The 22022-nt window shown below is 39.7% G+C and overlaps 1 protein-coding gene across 2 annotated transcripts; it reads left to right on the top strand.

The window, feature by feature from the left end:
- The first annotated feature begins 11980 nt into the window (after nucleotides 1-11980).
- Nucleotides 11981-22022, top strand: pipox (pipecolic acid oxidase). 2 transcript variants are annotated; one of them, XM_056756120.1, is made up of 8 exons: nucleotides 11981-12274; nucleotides 12551-12699; nucleotides 13568-13781; nucleotides 14528-14710; nucleotides 16063-16215; nucleotides 16928-17077; nucleotides 19242-19317; nucleotides 21153-22022. In XM_056756120.1, exons 1-8 carry the CDS (start codon nucleotides 12005-12007, stop codon nucleotides 21281-21283), a joined length of 1326 nt encoding a protein of 441 aa, XP_056612098.1. In that variant the 5' UTR covers nucleotides 11981-12004; the 3' UTR covers nucleotides 21284-22022. The 2 variants fall into 2 exon arrangements, with proteins under 2 accessions (XP_056612098.1, XP_056612099.1); XM_056756121.1 differs by having other exon boundaries at nucleotides 19968-21266.

Here is a 22022-nt window from a genome sequence, read left to right as displayed (position 1 = left end):
CGTTGCTTGTCTGTTCAAATGCATATGTTTCGCAAGAACAGAGTTAGTCCCCTGGAGCCTGACTGAGGCTGAAGTTCACTGAAGGATTAAGGCTGCCTTTGCCTACAAGCCAGTATCCTGAGGTTAAATTATCTCGCTAAGAGCCATGTTTCAGTGCTTAAACCAACAATCGGTCAAACCCAGAAACCAACTGTACAGAACTAGTGCAGAAAAGCACAGCCGTTTAAAAAATTACTGATGAGAGGTTGAGAGCAAATGAGAACATATGTGACCCTGGATCAAAAAAGTCTTAAGTAGCACGGGAATATTTTTAGTAAAAGACAAAAATACGTTGTATGGATCAAAATTATGGGGCCACAAATCATTAGGATATTAAGTAAAGATCATGTTCCATAAAGACATTTTGTAAATTTCCTACCATAAATATATAAAAACTAAATTTTTGTGCATGGATGCCCTGCCACTGTGCCTCTGATTAACAACTTCAAAAGGCAATTTTCTCAATATTTAGATTTTTTGCACTCTCAGATATCAGACCTTTAAAAGGTTGTTTCTCAGCCAGATATTGTCCTATCCTAAAAACCCATACATCAATAGAAAGCTTATTTACTATGCCTTCAGATTATGTTAACATCTCCATTTCGAAAAATTGACCCATAAGGTTGGTCTTGTTGTCCAGGGTCACAAATATCACACCACAAGACCAATTTTACACTAGGTCATGTCTTAATCACTGTAATACAAATTGTTAAAAAGTGTTAATATAGAAATATTAAATAGCTTTCGAACTCAAATACAAAAAAATTAAGTGTTTTATACAGACTAAATTATCAAGTTAAGGTTAAAAAATATATATAAATAAAAGTCATAATGACAACAATTTCATATGTAGCTCTATTAATTCATGTAATAAATCAAGAGCACCAACATTCTGTATTTAAAGGGATAGTTCACCCAAAAATAGAAATTCTGTCATCATTTATTTTCCTCACCCTCAGGTTGTTCCAAACCTGTCCAAATGTCTTTGTCCTGCTGAACACAAAGGAATATATGTGGAAGAATGACAGTAATAAAAATAAATCTCATTCCCCATTGACTCCCATGGAATTTATTTTCCCTACATTGGCAGTAAATGGGGGATGAGATCTGTTTGGTACTGAGATTCTTCCAAATATCTTCCTTTGTATTCAGCAGGACAAAGACATTTATACAGGTTTGGAACAACCTGTAGGTGAGTAATGATGACATAATTTTCATTTTTGGGTGAACTGTCCCTAAAGTAAAAGTGCATGCACACTTATCTCAAACCTGGATAATAATGCATGAAAATTAAATATTAAGGTCATCGAAATGATGCAATTGTGGGCTTTTGCACACAGCAAGATTTAAAGAAAAGGCCAAGCTTTGTGAATTTGTCATGCCTTTAGGGAGGTATCAAGCAGCTCTGAGATCTGTACTGTCTACAGGCTTTCAATTCTGATCCGCGAGGTATGTATACAGCACAGTAGACTACGTGGGCAGCCTTGACTTATGTAACACAAGTGTGAGATGTGAATTCTTCAGATGTACAGTAATTGGTATTCCATGCTGTTAGCAAGAACTAATGACAAGAAATACTTTAGATGATTCCTGTATTTTAGGGCCTCAGTCGTGCCACTTCAGAGGAACTCTGGCACTCAGCAAAAAAAATATTTTAAGAGATAGTCTGCCTCAAAGGAGGTAACTTTCATTTCATTAGCGTGTAATTTATTTTTAATAGCTGGGTCACTTATTTCATGTTACAGGACAATATTTCCATTCTCTCGCTTTTTGAGATTACGGCCAAACAAATTGGAGAGTTCAGGGTTTAAATGAGTTTAATAAGAGTCCTTTCTACACCGCTGAGCCAACCCAGATAGGATGTGAGACTCATTTCCTGCCTGCTCATAACCTGCCAATCACCCTGTCACACAGCGGCCAGATCTGAATGAATTTTAAATACCTCCCACTGTTTGTTCTAGAGACGAGCCAACACAAGAAACAGAACCAAGCTGACAAACGTAGTGGAAATATGAATCGCTAATATAACAACATTCTGAATCAAATTATTTAGAGAAGAACTTGAGAGCTATGCGGGCACAGTCCTCTAGAAGAGATAGTGTATCGGGTGTCATTCGTGTTCAACAAAGCTTGTCTCAACATGCCTCAAAAACAAAACCTCCATCATCCTTTTATCAGCAGTGCCGAGAAAGGCAATAATACACTTTCTACTCGAACCGTAATGAAATCTGTGTTTCTGATCTCTTTGCAATAATTTAGAACAGAGTTTCTAACTGTCAAGACACCGCATCACTTTCAACATCTGTTCTGTACGATCTCATCGCCGTCAGACATCCTTATTCACCCAAGCAATCGACTCTCATCAAGCCTTACCACTCCATCTCTTCTGTTGAAATTTTCCCGACCAAAACCTTTCTGTGATTTGCTTCAGTTTTGGTCTGTATCTGCATTTTTGCTGCACTTGATTTTGTAGGGCCTAGTGTACATACCACAATCTGAGCAGATCGCACTTGTTCTTGATGAGGTAATTCCGTCTGCACAAGCCATATGGCAAAGCTACAAAAACAAAACAACACCCTTGCAGTCATACAGTATGCTTTGGGTAAATTTGTACTTTGTGTACGCCATGAAGTGGCCTTCTTGTCATGGCTTATGACATAAGGCTGAGTGAATCTGCATTCTGTAAACTACATTTGTCGTCTTGTGAATGCTCAAGGCAAAGGGAATGGCTCGTGTTGAGAACATTTTTGGAAACAGTAATCCCAGTGGCCAGGCAAATTTTTTTTTTGATTGCAGTTATGCTATTTGTTGTCCTTATGTTGTCCCAATTGCTTTCATTGTTTACCCCATCTGTAAGTCGCTTTGGATAAAATGACTCAATGTAATGTCAATGTAGGCTACTAAAGCAATATCACACAAGTGACCGTGTATCAGTACAGCTGTGGTTAAGTCATAGGCACAAGGCCACAGGTGATCTCGACAGGCTTATGTATGGCCGTTGCGGGACATCGGGGAGTGTGATATTGCTTTTAAACAAGAGCACAACTAACAATGGAAAATATGTGAATAAGTTAAAAAATGGATGTCCCAGAAAACCTCTTTCAGAACTATATACTTACGGAACAAATTCAGGGTAGATGCATACAAGCCTCCATTACTATTTTGAAATAATAACAATGTATCTGAAATCTACCATAGAAAATAAATTCTTTATAGGAATACTTTTTAAAGGAATAGTTCACCCAAACATTGACATTCTCCTAATCATTTACTCACCCTCATACAAATCTAAATATATCTGACCTCCTTTATTTTGAATTAACAATGTCTCTAAAGCAAACCAATTGGTGTGTGTGAAAAACAGTTTATATTTTAAACTCATTTGGAAAAATTAAAACCCTTAAGAATATTAAATACAAACATGGCACCACATCAATCTCACTGATTCTCACATGCCTCTCTTGCCATCAGTTAGAATATATTTATGATGCTCTATGTGTTATCAATCTGCATCCGATACAATACATCCTATATGTGACCCTGGACAGCAAAACCAGTCTTATGGGTCAATTTTTTGAAATTGACATTTTTTATTCGTTGAAAGCTGAATAATTATGCTTTCTAATGATGTATTGGTTGTTATGATATGATAATATTTGGCGGATATATAACCGTTTAAAACTCTGGAATCTGAGGGTGCAAAATGATCAAAATAATGAGAAAATTGCCTTTGAAGTTGTTAATATCAGGCACTGTTACTGGCCAACGACTCACAAAAATAAAGTTTTGATATATTTAGCATAGGAAATCTTGTCATGGCTTATGACATAAGGCTGAGTGAATCTGCATTCCGTAAACTACATTTGTCGTCTTGTGAATGCTCAAGGCAAAGGGAATGGCTCGTGTTGAGAACATTTTTGGAAACAGTAATCCCAGTGGCCAGGCAAATTTTTTTTTTGATTGCAGTTATGCTATTTGTTGTCCTTATGTTGTCCCAATTGCTTTCATTGTTTACCCCATCTGTAAGTCGCTTTGGATAAAATGACTCAATGTAATGTCAATGTAGGCTACTAAAGCAATATCACACAAGTGACCGTGTATCAGCACAGCTGTGGTTAAGTCATAGGCACAAGGCCACAGGTGATCTCGACAGGCTTATGTATGGCCGTTGCGGGACATCGGGGAGTGTGATATTGCTAATTGTTATGATATGATAATATTTGGCGGATATATAACCGTTTAAAACTCTGGAATCTGAGGGTGCAAAATGATCAAAATAATGAGAAAATTGCCTTTGAAGTTGTTAATATCAGGCACTGTTACTGGCCAACGACTCACAAAAATAAAGTTTTGATATATTTAGCATAGGAAATTTACAATATGTCTTCATGGAACATGATCTTTACTTTATATCCTAATGATTTTGGGCATAAAAGAAAAATCGATAATTTTGACCCATTAAATGTATTTTTGGCTTTGACTAAAAATGTTCCCACGCTACTTAAGACTGGTTTTGTGATCCAGGGTCACATATGAAAATCTCAAACTTTTTAGATTGCATCACGGTGAATAAATTATGAGAGAACTGAAATAAAAGAGATTCAGTCATACACAAGGCTGGGAAGTGATGTTCAAGGGAGGACAGAGTTATTCCATGAAAATCGCCTTCAAAATTACACTTTTGATACATACATAGTGTCATTTTCTGCATCTATGGCTGAAAAATATAAAACATGTCCCAAAGAAGAGGGTCCTCGGGTAAACTCTGTGATTTCATCCATTGGTCATGCATGTCCTATACATCCTTCGTTTTTAGCAACATTATGTGCGGAACATACAACTCTCCAAGAAGTTTATGAAGAAAACATCTAATATTTGTACTGAATAGTGTAACATAATTCGAATTACAATATACTATAGGACATGAACCCAAAAAATGCCAACACAAAAGCCTCAAGGCATCTCTATGAGTCTCTGCAGTGTAAACCCCCTCAGTGTCCTTAACTAACTGTTCATTTCTATGCTATCAGGTAGTTCTGTTCTTACCAGTCCCAGAGTGCTTTGCGCAGTGAAGTGTGGCCATGTCAGAGCAGACAGAGGCTTGACTAGTCACCACTGTTCTGAAACTCTTTGAAGAGCGGGTGCGGGCTACAAACAGACCACAGACCCGGCAGCCATTCATTCCCACCGGGCAGGGATCTATCAAGAAATCCGCCTGCGTGCCCGGTCTCACGCATAAATGCAGGAGCAAGCATAAAGCATCTGGCATGGGGGGAAATAAAAGCCTTGCACTGTGGCGACATCTGTCTAGAAAAAAAATTGTCAAGCTTGGCATTTCTGTGTTTTCTGACCGGTTTAACAAAGCAGCACAAAAAAATGGGGATAAATAAAAACCCTAAACTTGCAAATTTGCTGCACCAATGCACATGTTTCTCAGAGTTACTATATGCTGATGCATTCTTCATATATGTTCTTCAATTCACAAAGGCTAACAGCATAAGCTATAATGCATTGAAAGACCTGTCTAGACATAAAAAACTAACTTAAGAGCAGGATTAGTTACCTTGACCCAAAACAACATCAGACAAATATTTCTAAATACGCAATTCATTAAAATCTGAGAGTATAAATTCAGATCCCTAAAGGATGCTACGAGAAGACAGCAACTTAACTACATGACAGTATTTCCTCAACCCTGTACACTCCACAGTACTGAACTGTCAGTAGACTATATTTTGCTTTTCGTCCCAGTCTAATTATTCCAGCAACCCATCTGTGAGTAGATTGTGACCCAAAGCTCCTTAAACCGCAGTAGGCAGTACACCAGGATACATAAACGTCATATCTAAAGTTAAAGGGCAACGCTCAGCAGAGCAGATAGGAGTGCCTCGGGGTGAAGAGACCTGCTCTTTCTTTTCTAAGCACAATGATGTGGTCATGTTGTTGAAAAGACTGCGCTTCAGACCGCCCTATCGAACTAGCTTTGGCTTCCTGGGGTCACTGACAGTGAGTGTTGGATTAACTGTATCATAGGACAAACCTGACTGTTCAAAGACTAAGACTGGTGTCTACACATTCTGTATTGAATTCTATTGTATGGACACAAAATCACTGAGACATTTGTCAAAATATCTTCTGTCATGTTCCACCGAAGAAAGAGTTGTATAAGGTTTCTGAATAACATGAATGTAGTAGTTTACAGAATTTTGTTTCTGGGTAAACTTCAACTGTTTTTAAATACCCCTTAAAGCACTGGTTCTCAACGCTGGCCCGTGAGGTCCATTTTCTTGCAGAGTTTAGCCCCAGCTCGCCTGAACAAGCTAATTATTGTCTTCAGGAACAGATGCGTTCAACTTAATGCGGCGCTGCGCAGATCTGTCGCCATACTACATTGAAGTACAGATGTTCAAGTGCATACTGCTTCCTTATGCATTTGAATTGCTCTCGCTGTATTTTAATGCTATACACAAAGCCATCTAAAAAACAAATCAATTTGAACATCTTAGGAACATTATATTATAAACGTATTAGTTTGTTCATCCGAAGAAAGGGAGTCATATACTGTACATTTATTATGGCACGAGGGTGAGAAAATGATGAATGGTCATATTTGGGTAAACTTCTTTATGTAAATACACAAGTTAATGACAATCAATGATAAGGAAAGAAACAGTAATTCTATTTTAAATGATAAGAGCCTGGCCTTCAACTCTATAATTTAGTTTGTGCTTATCGCTTTTTGACTATTGTGGAGAATTAAGTTATTCATTCCAGTTACACTTTTTCATCATTATTTATTTATTAATCAATTTATGTTTATATTTAATTATTAAATTAATTAATTATTTATTTATTCCAAAAACTAAAGAAAGTAGAGTAGAAATCTTACAATGGAAAGGTCATGGTTAAGAATAACAACAGGCATTAGGCAAGCCCTGGCGCACTGTAACTAACTTGCTGTGCTATTCACTTGGCATTTACTCCCACCGATTTTTTCCATGCCATGTTTAAATATCAAGTCCCCTGTAAATATTCATGGTCTTCCACGCCTACAGAATGGGATTGTGCCCGGTTTTGTCTAATGAATAACTTAAGACCAATAAATAATGCATTAGGAGTAGCTTACTATCCTGTGCATTACTGTGGGTCCTTCAGGGTGTCCAGGTTTCCTTTTGAAGAATAAACAGAATTGAGTTCGGAGTATATGCGGTTGATCATAGTCGTGTGAGGTTCTCTGAGCTCTCGCGTACGTATGTTATTGGCTTCCCAGCTGTTAATGAAGAGCTAATGACTTTATTTGACTGTGTGCTGTGTATAAATTGCTATGGGATTAAACTATTTAATCTTCTTGTGGCCTCATTGGTGGCAATTGAAAGGGCTGTTCTTTTTCGAGAAAATGTCGTGTCAGGGATCACCGGGATGGGGATCAATGGGATTAACTTGAATCTTAAAGGAGAGGAATTCTCTTCAGAATAAATAAAAAATATATCCCATTTATGCTGGACTGTTATTGTTTTTTTAGTATTATAGCCCTTTTTGATAAAGTTTAAGTTTTGCTCTGAAAGCAGTGAATATGTGGAAACCTGTCTATTTTCTACAAAAAAAATTGAAACTCAGGCATACTGTATTCCTTCAGATCAAACCGTTTAAGGTTAATCTTTAATCTCTTTCACAGCATTTTTTTTTTTAGCATTGTTCACATGTTCTAATGTATTTTTTATGTGTTTGCATATACGCAGGCATATCCGGTTCACTTATATTCATACGTGAGGTGAAGTGCAGGCAACAGAATCCCCCCGTACTGTGTTGGCAAATCCTAAAAGAAATGCGTGTCTTCAATTATTTAGGTACAGACAGTCTCGACATGCACCGATTAGAAATATCTCAGGGTTAAAATCACCCCTACTGCTCACACTATGGCTCTTACAGAGGGTAGCAAGAGTCCCAGGGGCAGAGGGGTGTCAAACTGAAACGTGGCTGGAGGTCCAAAAGCTTTAGTTCAGACTCCTGTTAGTTTCTTCCAGGGGGCATTAAGTCAGAGATCTCGCTGCTCATGCTGAGTTTCGCGGTGCATTTTCAATGCCCTACATTATCCTAGTTTGCAAACGGTTGTTTTCCTTTTTTTTGTGCATGCTTTTCGTTTTGCAAGAAATTTGTGATATAGATGCACTTGTTGCTTGATTGAAGGTTTCTGGTAATGAAGTGAATTTTCATTCAATTTCATAAATTCATTCTTTCTAACCAGGGTATAATATTTTGTTAAGTTCTGTCATCTACAGTAGGTGCCAGTGATGTTGGTTGCCATTGTTCATCAAAATATCTTCTTTTGTGTTCTGCAGGAGACAGGTGTGGAATGACACGAAGGCACTTAAAGGATTTTCATTTTTGGGTGAACTATCCCTTTAATCTGTCCTGGTCAACAAGCTTGTTTCTTTTTTTTCTCAATGTGCTTCCACAGAGCCACGAACATACAGCAGTTCCCTGATGAGTGTGCATATCAAGAAGCAATGTGACAGCCTTTATCCCTCAGGCAGTAAAATCAAGCAGCATCGCTTTCTCCACTCAAATAGTTATTGATGTTGAGACATGGTGATGTTCATGAGATTGTCCTGACACTGCAGTTTAAACGCTTCTGTACAGCCAAGCAGTAAACCCTTAAAATGCTTAAGAGCCTTGTGATACATCATGTCAGAGGGAAACTGTACGTGCCTGTACCACAAAGGGCCTTACAGGAAATAAACTTTCACTGCCTGCAGATGGTGGTTCTGGGGTCCCAGCAAGGGTCTGGCTCATAAAGAACATGAGGCACCATTTTATTTCACTAGCTGTGTTTCTGCCCAGCTGTGTGCTCAGTCAGCAAGCTTTACAGTCACAGATGTAATTATACAGCAGCTTAGCAGCTCGAACAATGAAACAGCCTGTTTACCATTTACAGCCTCCCAACTCCCACTCATAAAATAATATGCCAAAATCAATACACTTCCAGATATGTCTCGGAAGGCTGATACATCTCGGCGAGAGCGCCGGTCTGATGGCGCTCAAATCCAGCCTAACAAGCTGGGGGGAAGAGAGGGGTTAATTGGAGTGTCGGAGCCATCTTAAAAGGCTGAAGAGCGAACAGTATAAAGCAAAGATGGATGAGGGGAATCTTGATCATACACAGACAACATTAAAAAACAATATCTCTGTCAGACACCGGTCGTGCTGCCAGCAGCTTCCAGTTAAGGTCGACCAATACTAATTATATAGGCTAAATAAATGTTTGAAAGTAAAGTCATTTTAATCGTGGATTGATGGATTGCACCATAGTGGAGTGAAACTACTAACTGTTAGCGTTCCTCCTATTTATCATAATGGCTGTACCTGGGGTGAAAAAGTCATACGACTAGAGACAGCAGACAAAAGAAACAGTTATTTGACATTTATAAGAGCCCTCTAAAGGGCACTGGTTAAACGTCTACAATAAGAATCAAATGCTTGTCTTAATGAAACTGTCGATCCTCGTGATTTTCAATAAAAGACAATTCTACAGACTTCACAAATAAAAGCATCTCTGTTGAAATAAATGTACTTAAGAGCTGCCTTATCTAAACCTGTTATCTTCCTGTAAAGTGGAAATCACCAAACACTCTTCCAGAATGTCTGTGGGGAAGATCAGACTACATCTGTCCATGACAGGCCTCAGCAGCAGGGGAGGCAGGACCATCTGACCCTCTCCAGACCATACCATCCACAGGATCCATCTGCTCAGCCTGCTACTGACTCCACAGTGCCATGTCACACCCGGCCACAACCCTGCCAGACACAGCACTTCCTCATTGTTTCATCAGCCTGGCCTCGTATCTATCTACTGCAGTCTTTTATATTTATGATTCAACATCAAGCAATAATTTATCAGTGTAGCAAGCACCATTGCAAGCCACTTTATATATAAGGTATAACGTCTGTCTGAAATGAGGTACTTGGATGAGTACTGAAGCTTCTGGCTTCTATCTCACTCCTCAATATCACCTGTCACTCACTCCTGTTCTGATATGATCCACCAACTCCTCCTTTTTGACAAGCATTCGATGTTTAATCATCAAATAAATTTGCTCCAAATAAGGAGCTAAATCAGAAACAAACAATTTGTAGCAGTTTTTTACAATAAACTATACAGTTAAGAATGATATTAAATGGAATATAATGATTTATTTACAAATAACAAAAAAATCAGGCCTACATTAAACTGCTACCTTCACTTACTTTCAGCATATACACCACTGAATATTTTATTAATAGCAGGCATCATCAAATTTATCTAAAATGTATAGATTAAAATGGGTAACTGTACATGCATAAAAGGTCAATTAAAAACTAAACTATGACAAAACGTAACTTACAAGATAGCAAAAACCGCTAGGAGGGTGCTCGTTTCCAGCTGAATAAGGCCCGATTCACATTTCGCGTCTTTTCCGCGCGCATAATCGTTATTTTAAATGAAGACGCGCGGGAGCAGAGCTAACACATGGGGCTCGTGAGCGTCTGCGACGCATCGATGAAAAAATTCTCAACTTTCAGAAAGACGCAAACGCACCGCAGGTCATGTGACAAGAACCAACTAGCCATCAGTGCATATAATCCAAATATCCTTTGTTTTTACCTCCTCGTCTCAACGGCTATCGTGGCCCATGGTTGCTTAGCGACGACAGACGCCAGGAGAGCGCAATGTCCACGTGCTTTCGAAAGAGGAGAACCCAGTGCAGCTCGCGTTTTCCGCGCGGTTTTAGACGCGAAATGTGAATTGGGCCTACCCGAAGAATCCCGCCCACAATGCCAGCCGTCACATTGAACACTGTACGTACTACACGGCGTAGCCACACGTAAAAGTCAACGGGGGCAGTGGAATTTCTTATAAAAAACCCTTTGGTGTTTACACTTCTTAATCTATTTCAATGTTTTACAATCTACAAATGATGTTAATGGTTGACTAACGATTATATAATAATAATTAAGACACACATAAGTAGACAAAGATTCTTACTCTAAACTAAAGGACATCCCTCCACCTCCCCGGCTCCTTGAGCTCTTGTTGTCCGCAGGATTCCGGGGGGTGAGTTCTGGGTTCTGAGAACGGCGCACTCGCACTTTTGGGGGGAGGGAGCGTTTCGGGGTCCGGAAGGAACCGGCGCGCTCGGAACCCGCTCCCCGGACAGCACGACATACTTTTACTGCCCTTGCTATCTTCATTATCTGTTCAGGTGAACTCGTGAATAAGATATGTAAACTACATACATGTCTGTATCCACTCACTCACAATCTCGAGCTAGACCTGTAGAATAATTCATTTGTATTAAGGATGTGTGTAAGCCCAAACTTGTCAAGCACTGATGTGGATACGTCCCTACTGTTATAAAATGTATCATTTAAAGTAGGCTGTATCAAATATAAACTAAAACATACAGTTCATTTAAGATGCACGCCTCTCTCGAATTAAAAAATAACTGCAGTTTAATTTTAGAGTGAGTCGAATGTGGTTATTTCACACACTTTAACAGCGACAAGGTGTCTCGATATCCATCACTCTTGAGTCTTGCGGCACTTTGATGTCGAACGCCGATTGGTGCAGCGCCGCATATGTTTTGTCATGTGCAATACTGAATCTTAATTTTGGCAGTGATGTGACAGAAATACAAAGACTTGTTGCGTTTATTTATTACACAATTAGCGCATTTGCAAATGAAAAAAACTGTCTGTACACAACGTCAGACTCATATCTTCCCACATGAGGAGGCGGAGAGATGTCTTGATTATGACACATCAACCATAAGAAATCCTTTTTATTTTTTTCCCAGATTTTAATCTTTCTGGATTTTCCGTCCTTTACTATACAATAGTAAAATATTTGCCCACATGAAAATATAATTCAGAATACTACACTACTGCTAACGCAAGGCTAAAGTATGAACGGGTTAATAACCCGACGATGAAACTCAGAAGGCGGGGCGCGCTATGTGTGCTACATTCATTCAGCCGATCTACATATGTAACTGTAACCGAGAACTTTGAACCGAGAGCAAAAGTAGGTCACGACAACTGCGTCTGCGGAAAGTCCGAGGAATCAAATAAGGGAGAATCAAGCTTTAAAATGTCAACTGAAGTGTATGACTGTATCGTCATTGGAGCTGGGATCCAGGGTTCGAGCACAGCGTATCATCTGGCCGAAAACAAACAGAAAACATTGCTGCTGGAGCAGGTCGGTAGCATGGCACCTTCAGGTGTAACGGTTCACCCAAAAATGAAACAAATGTGTCACATGTACTCGATCTCGTTCCAACCCCGGACGAGTTAAATAAATGTCATTTTCATCACTATATTTGCCATGCATTGCTTTATATAATGAAAGTAAACGTATTGTTGAAATTCACTATCTGAAACAATTATTCCAGAAGCCTGCAACAGTACCACCCAGACCAGTATAGTTTGTCAATACCATCAATACTGTACTGTTGTTTTTCCCCCTTCTTCCCAGTTTGTTCTGCCCCACTCCAGAGGGAGCTCTCATGGCCAGACCAGGATCATACGGAAAGCTTATGAGGAAGATTTCTACACAAAGATGATGCATGAAAGCTATGAGCTATGGGCCCAGCTTGAGAAGGAGGCAGGTGTTCAGCTCTTCAGGTGAGAGAAAGAATTATGACATGTTCTTCTTTCCTGTAAGAAATCCTTTTTGCATGCAGCACTTGTCATATCCCTCTCTATAACTTTAAAGGGGCATTCTATGTCTCTACGAATCACCCGCGGACTGCGAAGAGCCCTTGTTTTTACAGTCTCTGAGAGGTTGTAATGGATCACAAGTGGGTCAAGCCCACTCAGCATCGATGCAGAGCCCCACAGTCATCTCCCTTTTTCGCCTGCATCCATCTAAGCACTCTGACGTATGGGTCCTGATGAGAAGCCACCTGTGCTCCTGAGACACCCAGGCAGGGAGAGAAAGATGTATGGGCGTTTAAAAAAATGGATTTGTTATCTCGTTCCTGTTTTAAAGAGACATTGCGCATTATTGGCATCAAGAAGGCTCTCGACGTGACCTGTCTTTTTGCTATTAGGAACAAGGGGACTGACAATGTGCGACATGGAGTCCTTCTCTCAGTGTCCTCAATCAGACACACACGTACAGTCATAAAAAACTCTGATGAATGACTTGGACCTGTGACTGGTGCCGTCCATGCATCATTATGGCTGGCAGATGGAGTGGGCCTTGGAAAAAGTATCCACCGGAATCAGCACAGCCATCTATCACACGCATGTACACGAACAGACTGTTGATTTAAAGGCTGTGTTTTTGACCTCTCGTCCATAGTGCCGTTACTCCCGACTACGAGACACCTGCATCGAAAGCGGCGAACATTTTAAACATAAAGAGCCTTGGTGCACTTAAAGCACTTGTACCTAAATCAGGGCACAGTTCTTTATGATGTAATGTATTTCACAGCTGTTCAAGGTGGAAATGTTAATTAAACGCGGCCTTTAAAACATTCCTTTGCAGACGCACAGGCTTGCTGGTTATGGGTCCAGAGAATGAAGGGGGTTTTTCAAACGTAAAGGCAACATTGCAAAAAAACGAAGTTCCAACTGTGTTGCTGGAGAGGGAAGAGTTCAGCCAGCACATTCCTAATGTGAATCTGACGGAGGGGAATGGTGCTCTCGTGGACACCACTGCTGGAGTTCTGTATGCAGACAGATCACTCAGAGCTATACAGGTCAGCTAGTAATTTCTAATAAAACACTTGATCAATCTTATAGGGAATATTTAAAATTGAAATAATCATTTTTATTTGTTAGGAAGTGTGTTCGATTGAATTAAATTTCAATTGTGGTCAAATTGTGAAGATCAAGAATACATTTACATTTAGTCATTTGGCAGACGCTTTTATCCAAAGCGACTTACAGTGCACTTATTACAGGGACAATCCCCCTGGAGCAACATGGAGTAAAGTGTCTTGCTTCAAGGACACACTGGTGGTGGCTGCTGGGATCGAACCAGCAACCTTTGATTTACCAGTTCAGTGGTTTAACCCACTAGACCACCAACTCCACACATTTAACAGTAGCAGCATACAGCCCTGTGTAATCTTTATCTTTCAGAGTCACAAAGGTATTGGATAATGGTCTTTATGTAACTGCACTTTACTGTCGCCTTTAACACACTTTTTAAAAGCACTTAAAGATATGGCGGCAGACTAGCTTGTTATAGCCTCCTTACACCCTATCTAGGGAATATGGCACTGCACTTTGGTACACAATGCCTCTTCTGACTCAATAAGCTCTGTCTACACTGTACATTCATATGCTCCCTGTTGGCTCTCTCTAAGGAAGCTCTTCTGTTATCTGTTTCCTGAATCTGAACTGCTTTTTCCAGTTTTAACTGATCCCTGCTGACATCCATCCAGCCCTGTTAAAATATAACTAGCACTCTTCTGATCTTTTTCTCGTCTTATTGTTTCAGGGCCTGTATCAGAATAATGGGGGTGTGATTAAGGATGCGGAGAAAGTGATTGACATCAAGCCTGGTGAGGTGGTCACTGTAACAACTGAGTCAGGAGCGTATAGAGGGAGGAGCCTGGTGATCACAGCAGGTCCCTGGGCCAACACACTACTGAGACGTGCTGGACTGGAGCTCCCATTGAAGGTACAGAGTTGGAAAAACACTAATGCCACGGAAACACTCGATTTTTTTTTCAGTCATCCATTTTTATGCATGCACTTAATAAATTCAGACCAGAAATGCAAAGGTCAAGTATGGTGAACTTGACCAGGTTAAAGGGATCGTTCACCCCGAAAATTTTAATTCTGTCACACTCGTCATTTCAAACCGGCATGACTTTCTTTTCTCTGGAGAACACACAAGAAGATACAATATGTTGATAACCGAACAACGTTGGTACCCATTGACTTGCATTGGTTGTGTGCCTAAACAATAGAAGTCAATGAGTACCACCGTTGTACAGTCACTAATATTATTCAAAATATCTTGTTTTGTTTTCTGCAGAAGAATCAAAGTCTTTGAAATGACGAGATGGTGAGTAAATGATGAACGAATTTTCACTTTAAGCCGTGTGACCAATAGAAGATCTATATGTCATGGAGGAAACTTTTCAGTCAGAGGAAATGCTGATAATAACACTATTGTACAATCCAGTATGATAAAATACAACTTAATAGAATAACAGTGCAAATCGATCATTGATGTGTGAGTAAAAACCCAAACGTGTGCCTTGGTGTGGTATTTCATCCAAGGGTCTGCAAGAAATTTCACATGCAAGTCTAATGTGACCGAGGCATCATTTGTGTCATTCATTCAGTTATTTTTTTTTCTGGATTGAATGAACAATGGGAATGAAGTCGTGATAAAATGTGCGGGGCTGGAAAGCAGTTTATGAAAACTGGAAACGCATGAAGTACAGAATATTATCTATGGGTATATTTTTTATACTAAACACTGCAACAAACAGTAGATTGATCTGGATTACAGACCTTGGCAGAATAAAAGATTTGTGAATATAAACAAACCCTATACTCACCTACCAAGCCTATAAACTGGTCTCCAGACCACAGAGAGTTTATATGTGTCACACACCACAAGAGACATGATGGAAAAAGTATTCTGTGTTAGTTAAAGTTAGAATTGGACCTGGAATTGGAATTGCATTTTCCAGAATAGCATGGACTTGAAAGTCTGCGCTCGGTTGACCACGACAATATATGAGCAAACCATTTGTGCACTGGTGAATTTTGATGGTTTCTGAATGAGAAGGCAGGCTGAACAATTCTTTAAAGTTAAAACTAACTTAAAAACTAACTTAAAGTTAAAACTAACTGAATTATATTTCAGTATGTGTTGTATTAATGTCTGATTAATTTTTATAATCCCACTCTCCCATGATTTGACTTGAGAAAACCTGCAAACGGAACAGATCAGAAACCGGATATTTGAATTTAAAAGATTTTAATCTGAGTTTCCCATTGTTATTTTTGGGACAGGTTGTTAAAATAAATGTATGCTACTGGAAAGAGAAGATCCCAGGCACCTACAGTGTCAGCCATCGGTTCCCCTGTTTTGTTCAGTACAATCCAAAAGAGGCGGAAAATATCATTTACGGCCTCCCGTCCAATGAGTATCCAGGATTGATGAAGGTAAGTGGTCAGAGATATTGTATAGAAGTTAGGCCACAGTGCCCATTCGAGTCTGGCTTTCTAAATCTTTGGAACGTTTAACCAAGTCTAGCCTCTTGACTAACATAAAATAATGAAAGAAGGTTATACAACAATGCTTTTCCTCATTTTCATTTGTACGGGCAAATTTCTCCATGACAACAAATGCTTATTCTAGATACAGCAGACCATCACATTAATGCAATATTCTGCCCACACCTCATGAAAAAAGCCACAATGTTGTTATTCTTATGTGTTGATTAATTCACAATTCCCCTACGTAGAGATGCACAATAACATCTCTCACTCTGAAGCTTTCGAGAGTTTGAGTACATTAGACGTAAGCACAAATTCTATACCCCTTTAGAACGAATCCATGTTTCTTGATGCTTTTACAGAGGCAGAGGAGTAGCACTCTCCTCCGGTCTGTGTTCTCTTGGTACTAATGGCTCGGTTTCAGAACGTGGCAGGGCCCAGCAGGGATCTTCAGTCTCATCACACTTAGCAAGTCTGAATGGGCGAGCACAGATGGCTGTGTCATGTTAGATGCATTATGTCTGCTTCGCTCTCAGGAGCCCAGCACATATATCTGCCATTTCCCCAAGCATACCGACTGATGGCTCACAGATCTGCAGTGCATCATAGGTCAGATTTTTTTTAATGAATCATACTGTGTACGCATGTGTCTGAGCAGGTGTGCTACCACACGGGCAGCGAGACCGAACCGGATGAGAGAGATAAACAGAAGGATAGAGGGGACATCGATATACTCTCGCGATACATCACCCGTTGTTTCCCTGGGCTGGTGCCAGTGCCTGCTGTAGTGGAGAGCTGCTTGTACACAGTGAGTCGCTTCATTGCTCATCCTCAGGTGCTGTCACTAGTTAAGATCTGCTGCTGTGTGTCCTGGACCAAACTTTCCTTTGAGTCTTACTCACTTGAGGAGAGGGAAAAATATGTTGTATCATCAATTCTGTGATTTAATTGCAAAGGAACGGGTTTGCAAAATTCATACATTGGAATTTAATTGTATGCTCCATAGGAATTCAGTCGAAATAGTGAAGATTTCCAGCATTTTAACTTGGGCACGCAGTATGAAAAACATTTTCAAATATATATTGACCAAAAACAAGTCTCTCAGAGCTGGGACCAGTTTAAGCAACTGGTTTTTAGTAACTGCATACACTTCTGTATGAAAGTCTCCCATCCAGTTGGAAATGAAAAATAATACAAACACAGCTTTCATAAGCAGGTTCAATACATCATGAAAAGTCACAATCCTTTATAAACAGCCCTTGACTAAACCCTACACTGTCCTGTCAGGAGATCTGCAGGTCAGAGTCCAGAATGCTGGAGAGCATGCAGAGATAAAGTTCTGTATTAAAGAAAGAAACCGTGTAAAACGGTTACCTAGTAGCATGCCGCGTAGAGCTGCCTCCATCGATAGCATCTACAGAACAAAGTCTCAGTCAGTCTTGCACACTATTGATTTATTTCAAAACAAGAAAAAGAGAGATAATGCTGGAAGTATACACACGGCTCCAAATGCTTTCCAAGGCTCTTAAAGAATCATTATTTATCCATCCTCATGTCATTCAAACCTGTATAGGATTCTGTGACACACAGATGGAGATATTTTGAGAAATATCTCAGTGGTTTTGTTTCCCGACAATGGACGTCAAAGGGGGGTAATGTTGTTTGGCTACTAATGTTAAAAAATATATTTTGTGTTCTGCAGAAAGAAAGTCATACCGCTTTGAAATGACATGGGGATGAATAAATAATAATAAGAAATATTTGGGCAGAACTATCCCTTTAAAATACATAATTGGGTTGAATATGTCTCTATGGCCCTGTCCCAAATGGTTGTGGACCTCCTCCAAGTCCACACTTGGTGACGTCAGGAACTGCAGACCTATAGGGCACTAGGCACGATTCCACAAGGGTACATGGGAGTGCATTTTGGGACAGACTTGAGGTCATCACACCGGAAAGAGCAAGAAGTGCTTTCTCACTCTCGCATTACTTAGATATCATCCGCTGATCGGTCTGCGCAGCGCCGCATGAAGTTGACCACATTGTTGTCCTGTTGTTGTTATTTGGGACAGGAGCTAGAGTTTTTATAGTTCAGTATTTCATATGTTGATATGCCACCCGAGCATTATGCAATAGATACTTATGTTTGTGATGCAACTGCTTATTTATATTTATTTGTACACACATAATGTGCATGATGTGTTCTTAATATGCATATGTTGTTATTTTATATTTCCCAATAATACAGAAGCTGTGTTGTTCAGCGTTACAGAGCCCAGATACAATTAAATATAAATCCACAACAAAACATCAGATGGTTATTACCTTAAGTAAGAAAATGCACTGCATTAACAGTTTTTAGTCTTGAGTACTTGGCTTAATAGAAATAAATAAGCAATATTGTGAAACTATTTGAATTTAGAATTTTATCAAAGCATACATTTAAAAAATCTGTCATGTTTACGTACCTTATATGTCTGACGTCCACCACACTACTCCCATTCCGTTCTGTGATTGGTCATTCGCAAGGATTCCTTGGCAGGTAACCTCCATCTGAACCAGGGCACAAAAGAGGTGCTGGCGAACATACTTCTGAGCGCTAAAAAGATGAATTGGACACCCCATGGACTCGTAGGCTTTGCGAGCACCCGCAATTTAAGTCCACGAGACCGCAAGTCCACATGCGCCATTTGGGACCGGGCCTATTGACTTACATTATGCAATGATAATATTTTCTTAAGTGCAACTGAAAGCATCTTTGCATTTGTTTTACCTCTGCAAAACATCAAAATAAATATTTGACATGTGAATGAGATCATTACCATCAATAAGACTTTTTAATTTTTAAGTGCAGTTCAAACATTGTGCATAATTCATATGTATGTTCAGAGTATGAAAATGTCAAATATTTGCAGAAATAATTAAAGTCCTGATGTTTAACTTTCCAGTGCTTCTATCATCATTGTTCACAGGTCACACCCGATGATAACTTCGTCCTTGATTGCCACCCAAACTACAGCAACATCATCATTGGTGCTGGATTCTCAGGTCAGTATAATTGTACAGTAATTTTACCTCTAAAAACACACACACACACACACATTAGGTCACGCCAGCTCAAAGAGTTCCTTAACTTGTTAATGAGAGAATGGAGCTGGGTGCTGGTGAAGGAACCGGAAGTAAAGCCCTCAGTGCAAGCGCCTTTTATCCTTTAATTACAGTGGGCTGCTGGCTCCCCGGGTTCCTGTGAGCCCTCCAACCTGCCCCTCAGGGAGCCACTGGGCTCACCTGGCATTTGTTCCATCTGCTCCCATCACCTCCTCCTTAGACTAATTATGGGGCTAATTTAATTCCGCTGATAATCACTTCCGAGGAGCGGCGTTTAGTGACACGGAGACTAGCGTTTTGGTTGGAATGGGTTAGGTGGAGATATACAGTACAGCTGGCAGAGCGGTTTTGCTGCATCACCACTTAGCCATTCATCATGTGATGTATTGTTCCTGGTTTAAGGAGCTGTCATAGGAAGCTTTGTGAGGCTGCCTCACTACACCAGCGCCATCCCCATGCTCTGACATGTGGCACGCTAATGATTTATGACATATATTCTTCTGCCTTAATAATACATTACAACTCTGATAGGAGCGGAGGAGTTCTCACTATTAACCTTTTTTTTATTTTATTGTCTGCTGTAATGACAGCGGTCCGCCTCCCCGCAGCTCTCCCGCCTTCTGTGCAGCTGTTGCATTTGTGCCTTTGGAGAATCCAAATGTTGCAAATTGGATCCATTTCAGGGGCAAATACATAAACCACCGCACCGGATGCGAAGTTGCCCCCCTTCCACTCAGGATTCGTTTCAAGCCATGCTCTGAGCACAGGGTCCTCCGGTTGCCATGGATACTCGGTCACATCAGCCGAGTTTGAGGCAGAACAGAAGACCCTCCGTGCACACGACTGACGGTCAAAGCCATATCCACTCGTAGCCCAGGCCTTCAAGACTTCAAAAGACCACCAATCCACAAAAGCAAAGAGCTGAGAGTGTTGGAGAATGTAATGCATTTTAAACACCAGCTCCAGTTCTCTCTTAAAGGGATACTCTATAAAAGAATACAGAATTGTACTGTTATTTTTTACAGATTTTTCACGTATAATGTCCAAAAACTGTTTTTATAGATATTTCACATATTTTTGAGATACGATCAAATCACAAAAAAAAGACTACAAATTTACAAGAAAAACATAAGACAACATGTCATTTTACAGAGAAAACTGTTATTTTAGGGTATATTTCCGGTGCCCCAATGGCCATTTTTTTAGGTCATGAAAGTGTGCCATTAATTCACGCATGTAGTATTCTTTCTCATACAACAAAGAAAGCAAAACGTTGACTCTGGTTTCTATACAATTAATGTAAATGGAGACTGGGGGATTCAGTCCCTACCATTGGGTGCAAGATCTCCTTTTGTGTTTCAAAGAATACAGAAAGGAACTTGGGAACATCAGACTGATTAAATTATAACAGAATTTTCATTTTTGGGTGAATTGTCCCGTTAACACACCCATGAACACATAAAACACTGTTCTGTGATAAGCCACTCTATTCAATGAGGAGACATATTTTCCTAATTCAGCATTTAGCCAAAACCAACCCGGGAAATAAATGTTCTGTGACAGCGGGTGTGATTGTGCCAGCGTGATTTCTTTTTTGTCTCCATGCTCTCTCATGCAAAGGCTTTGTGAATCAGACAGCAGACGGCAGATAATGGCTATTTATAGAGGGCTATTGTGTTTGCCCACAAGGTGCAGTTCTTTCGCTCTGGTATATTGAATGAGTGTAAACTCCCTCTGTGATGATTCTCCTCTCTGTGAATTTTCTTCCTCGGCAGGTCACGGCTTCAAGTTCGGCCCTGTGGTAGGGAAGGTGCTCTGTCAGTTGGCCATGGGGCAGGTTCCCTCTCATGACCTCTCACCGTTCTGCATCAAGCGTTTCAAGTCCCATACTAAATCTGCTCTCTAATAGCTCAATCAAGAACACGGTACTGAAAGAGAACAGACAGCTGTTTGTGAACATGAATTAGATCTGCTAAAGATCTATTTGACATGTCTAATACAAGTTCATCACAGTTTGATACAAATCAGTTTGATGCTCAAGCAAATTAATTCAGATCTGAAATTTAGAACTGTGTAAATTATCTGACAAATCATAGCATTCATTTATTCACTTAACCATTTTCCCTCTAACAATGTCGCAGAATATCGAGATAATAGGGAACTGAAAGTGATACCAAAATGCAAAAATTATTATTACTTTAGTCAAAAGTGAAAAACTGGAAGAAGGGGCACGATTATTTTTAAAGAGTATGCACTTACAAAGACAATCCGAAATTCGGGAACTAATACATAAATTTGTACCAGAAACCCAGTTAAGAAGCTACTGGGAAAAATTGCAATAAGGGAGCAAGATTACATATTTTCATGAATCTTTGAGAGTTAACATGGAAAATAATGCCTTGGGTTGATCTCTCCAAAACAAGATTTTTTTTGTCTTGCTTTCTCTAATTAACATTTGAATGTTTTTGAAATCTGAATATTAAATATTGTTGTACTGCACTCTTTCTATAAAAAATACATTTCTGAAAAAACTTTACCTCTTTGTCCTTTTTCCACACCTGAAAGGGAACTTATGTGATCATATACAGTATATTGTGCTTAATAACCAGTTTGAAATATACAAACATTTCAAAATGGATTTTATA

The sequence above is a fragment of the Triplophysa dalaica genome, chromosome 9, assembly GCF_015846415.1.
Source record: "Triplophysa dalaica isolate WHDGS20190420 chromosome 9, ASM1584641v1, whole genome shotgun sequence".
NCBI lineage: Eukaryota > Metazoa > Chordata > Actinopteri > Cypriniformes > Nemacheilidae > Triplophysa > Triplophysa dalaica.
The sequence above is the reverse complement of the archived record's forward strand: the minus strand, read 5'-3'. Positions and strand labels throughout refer to the sequence as shown.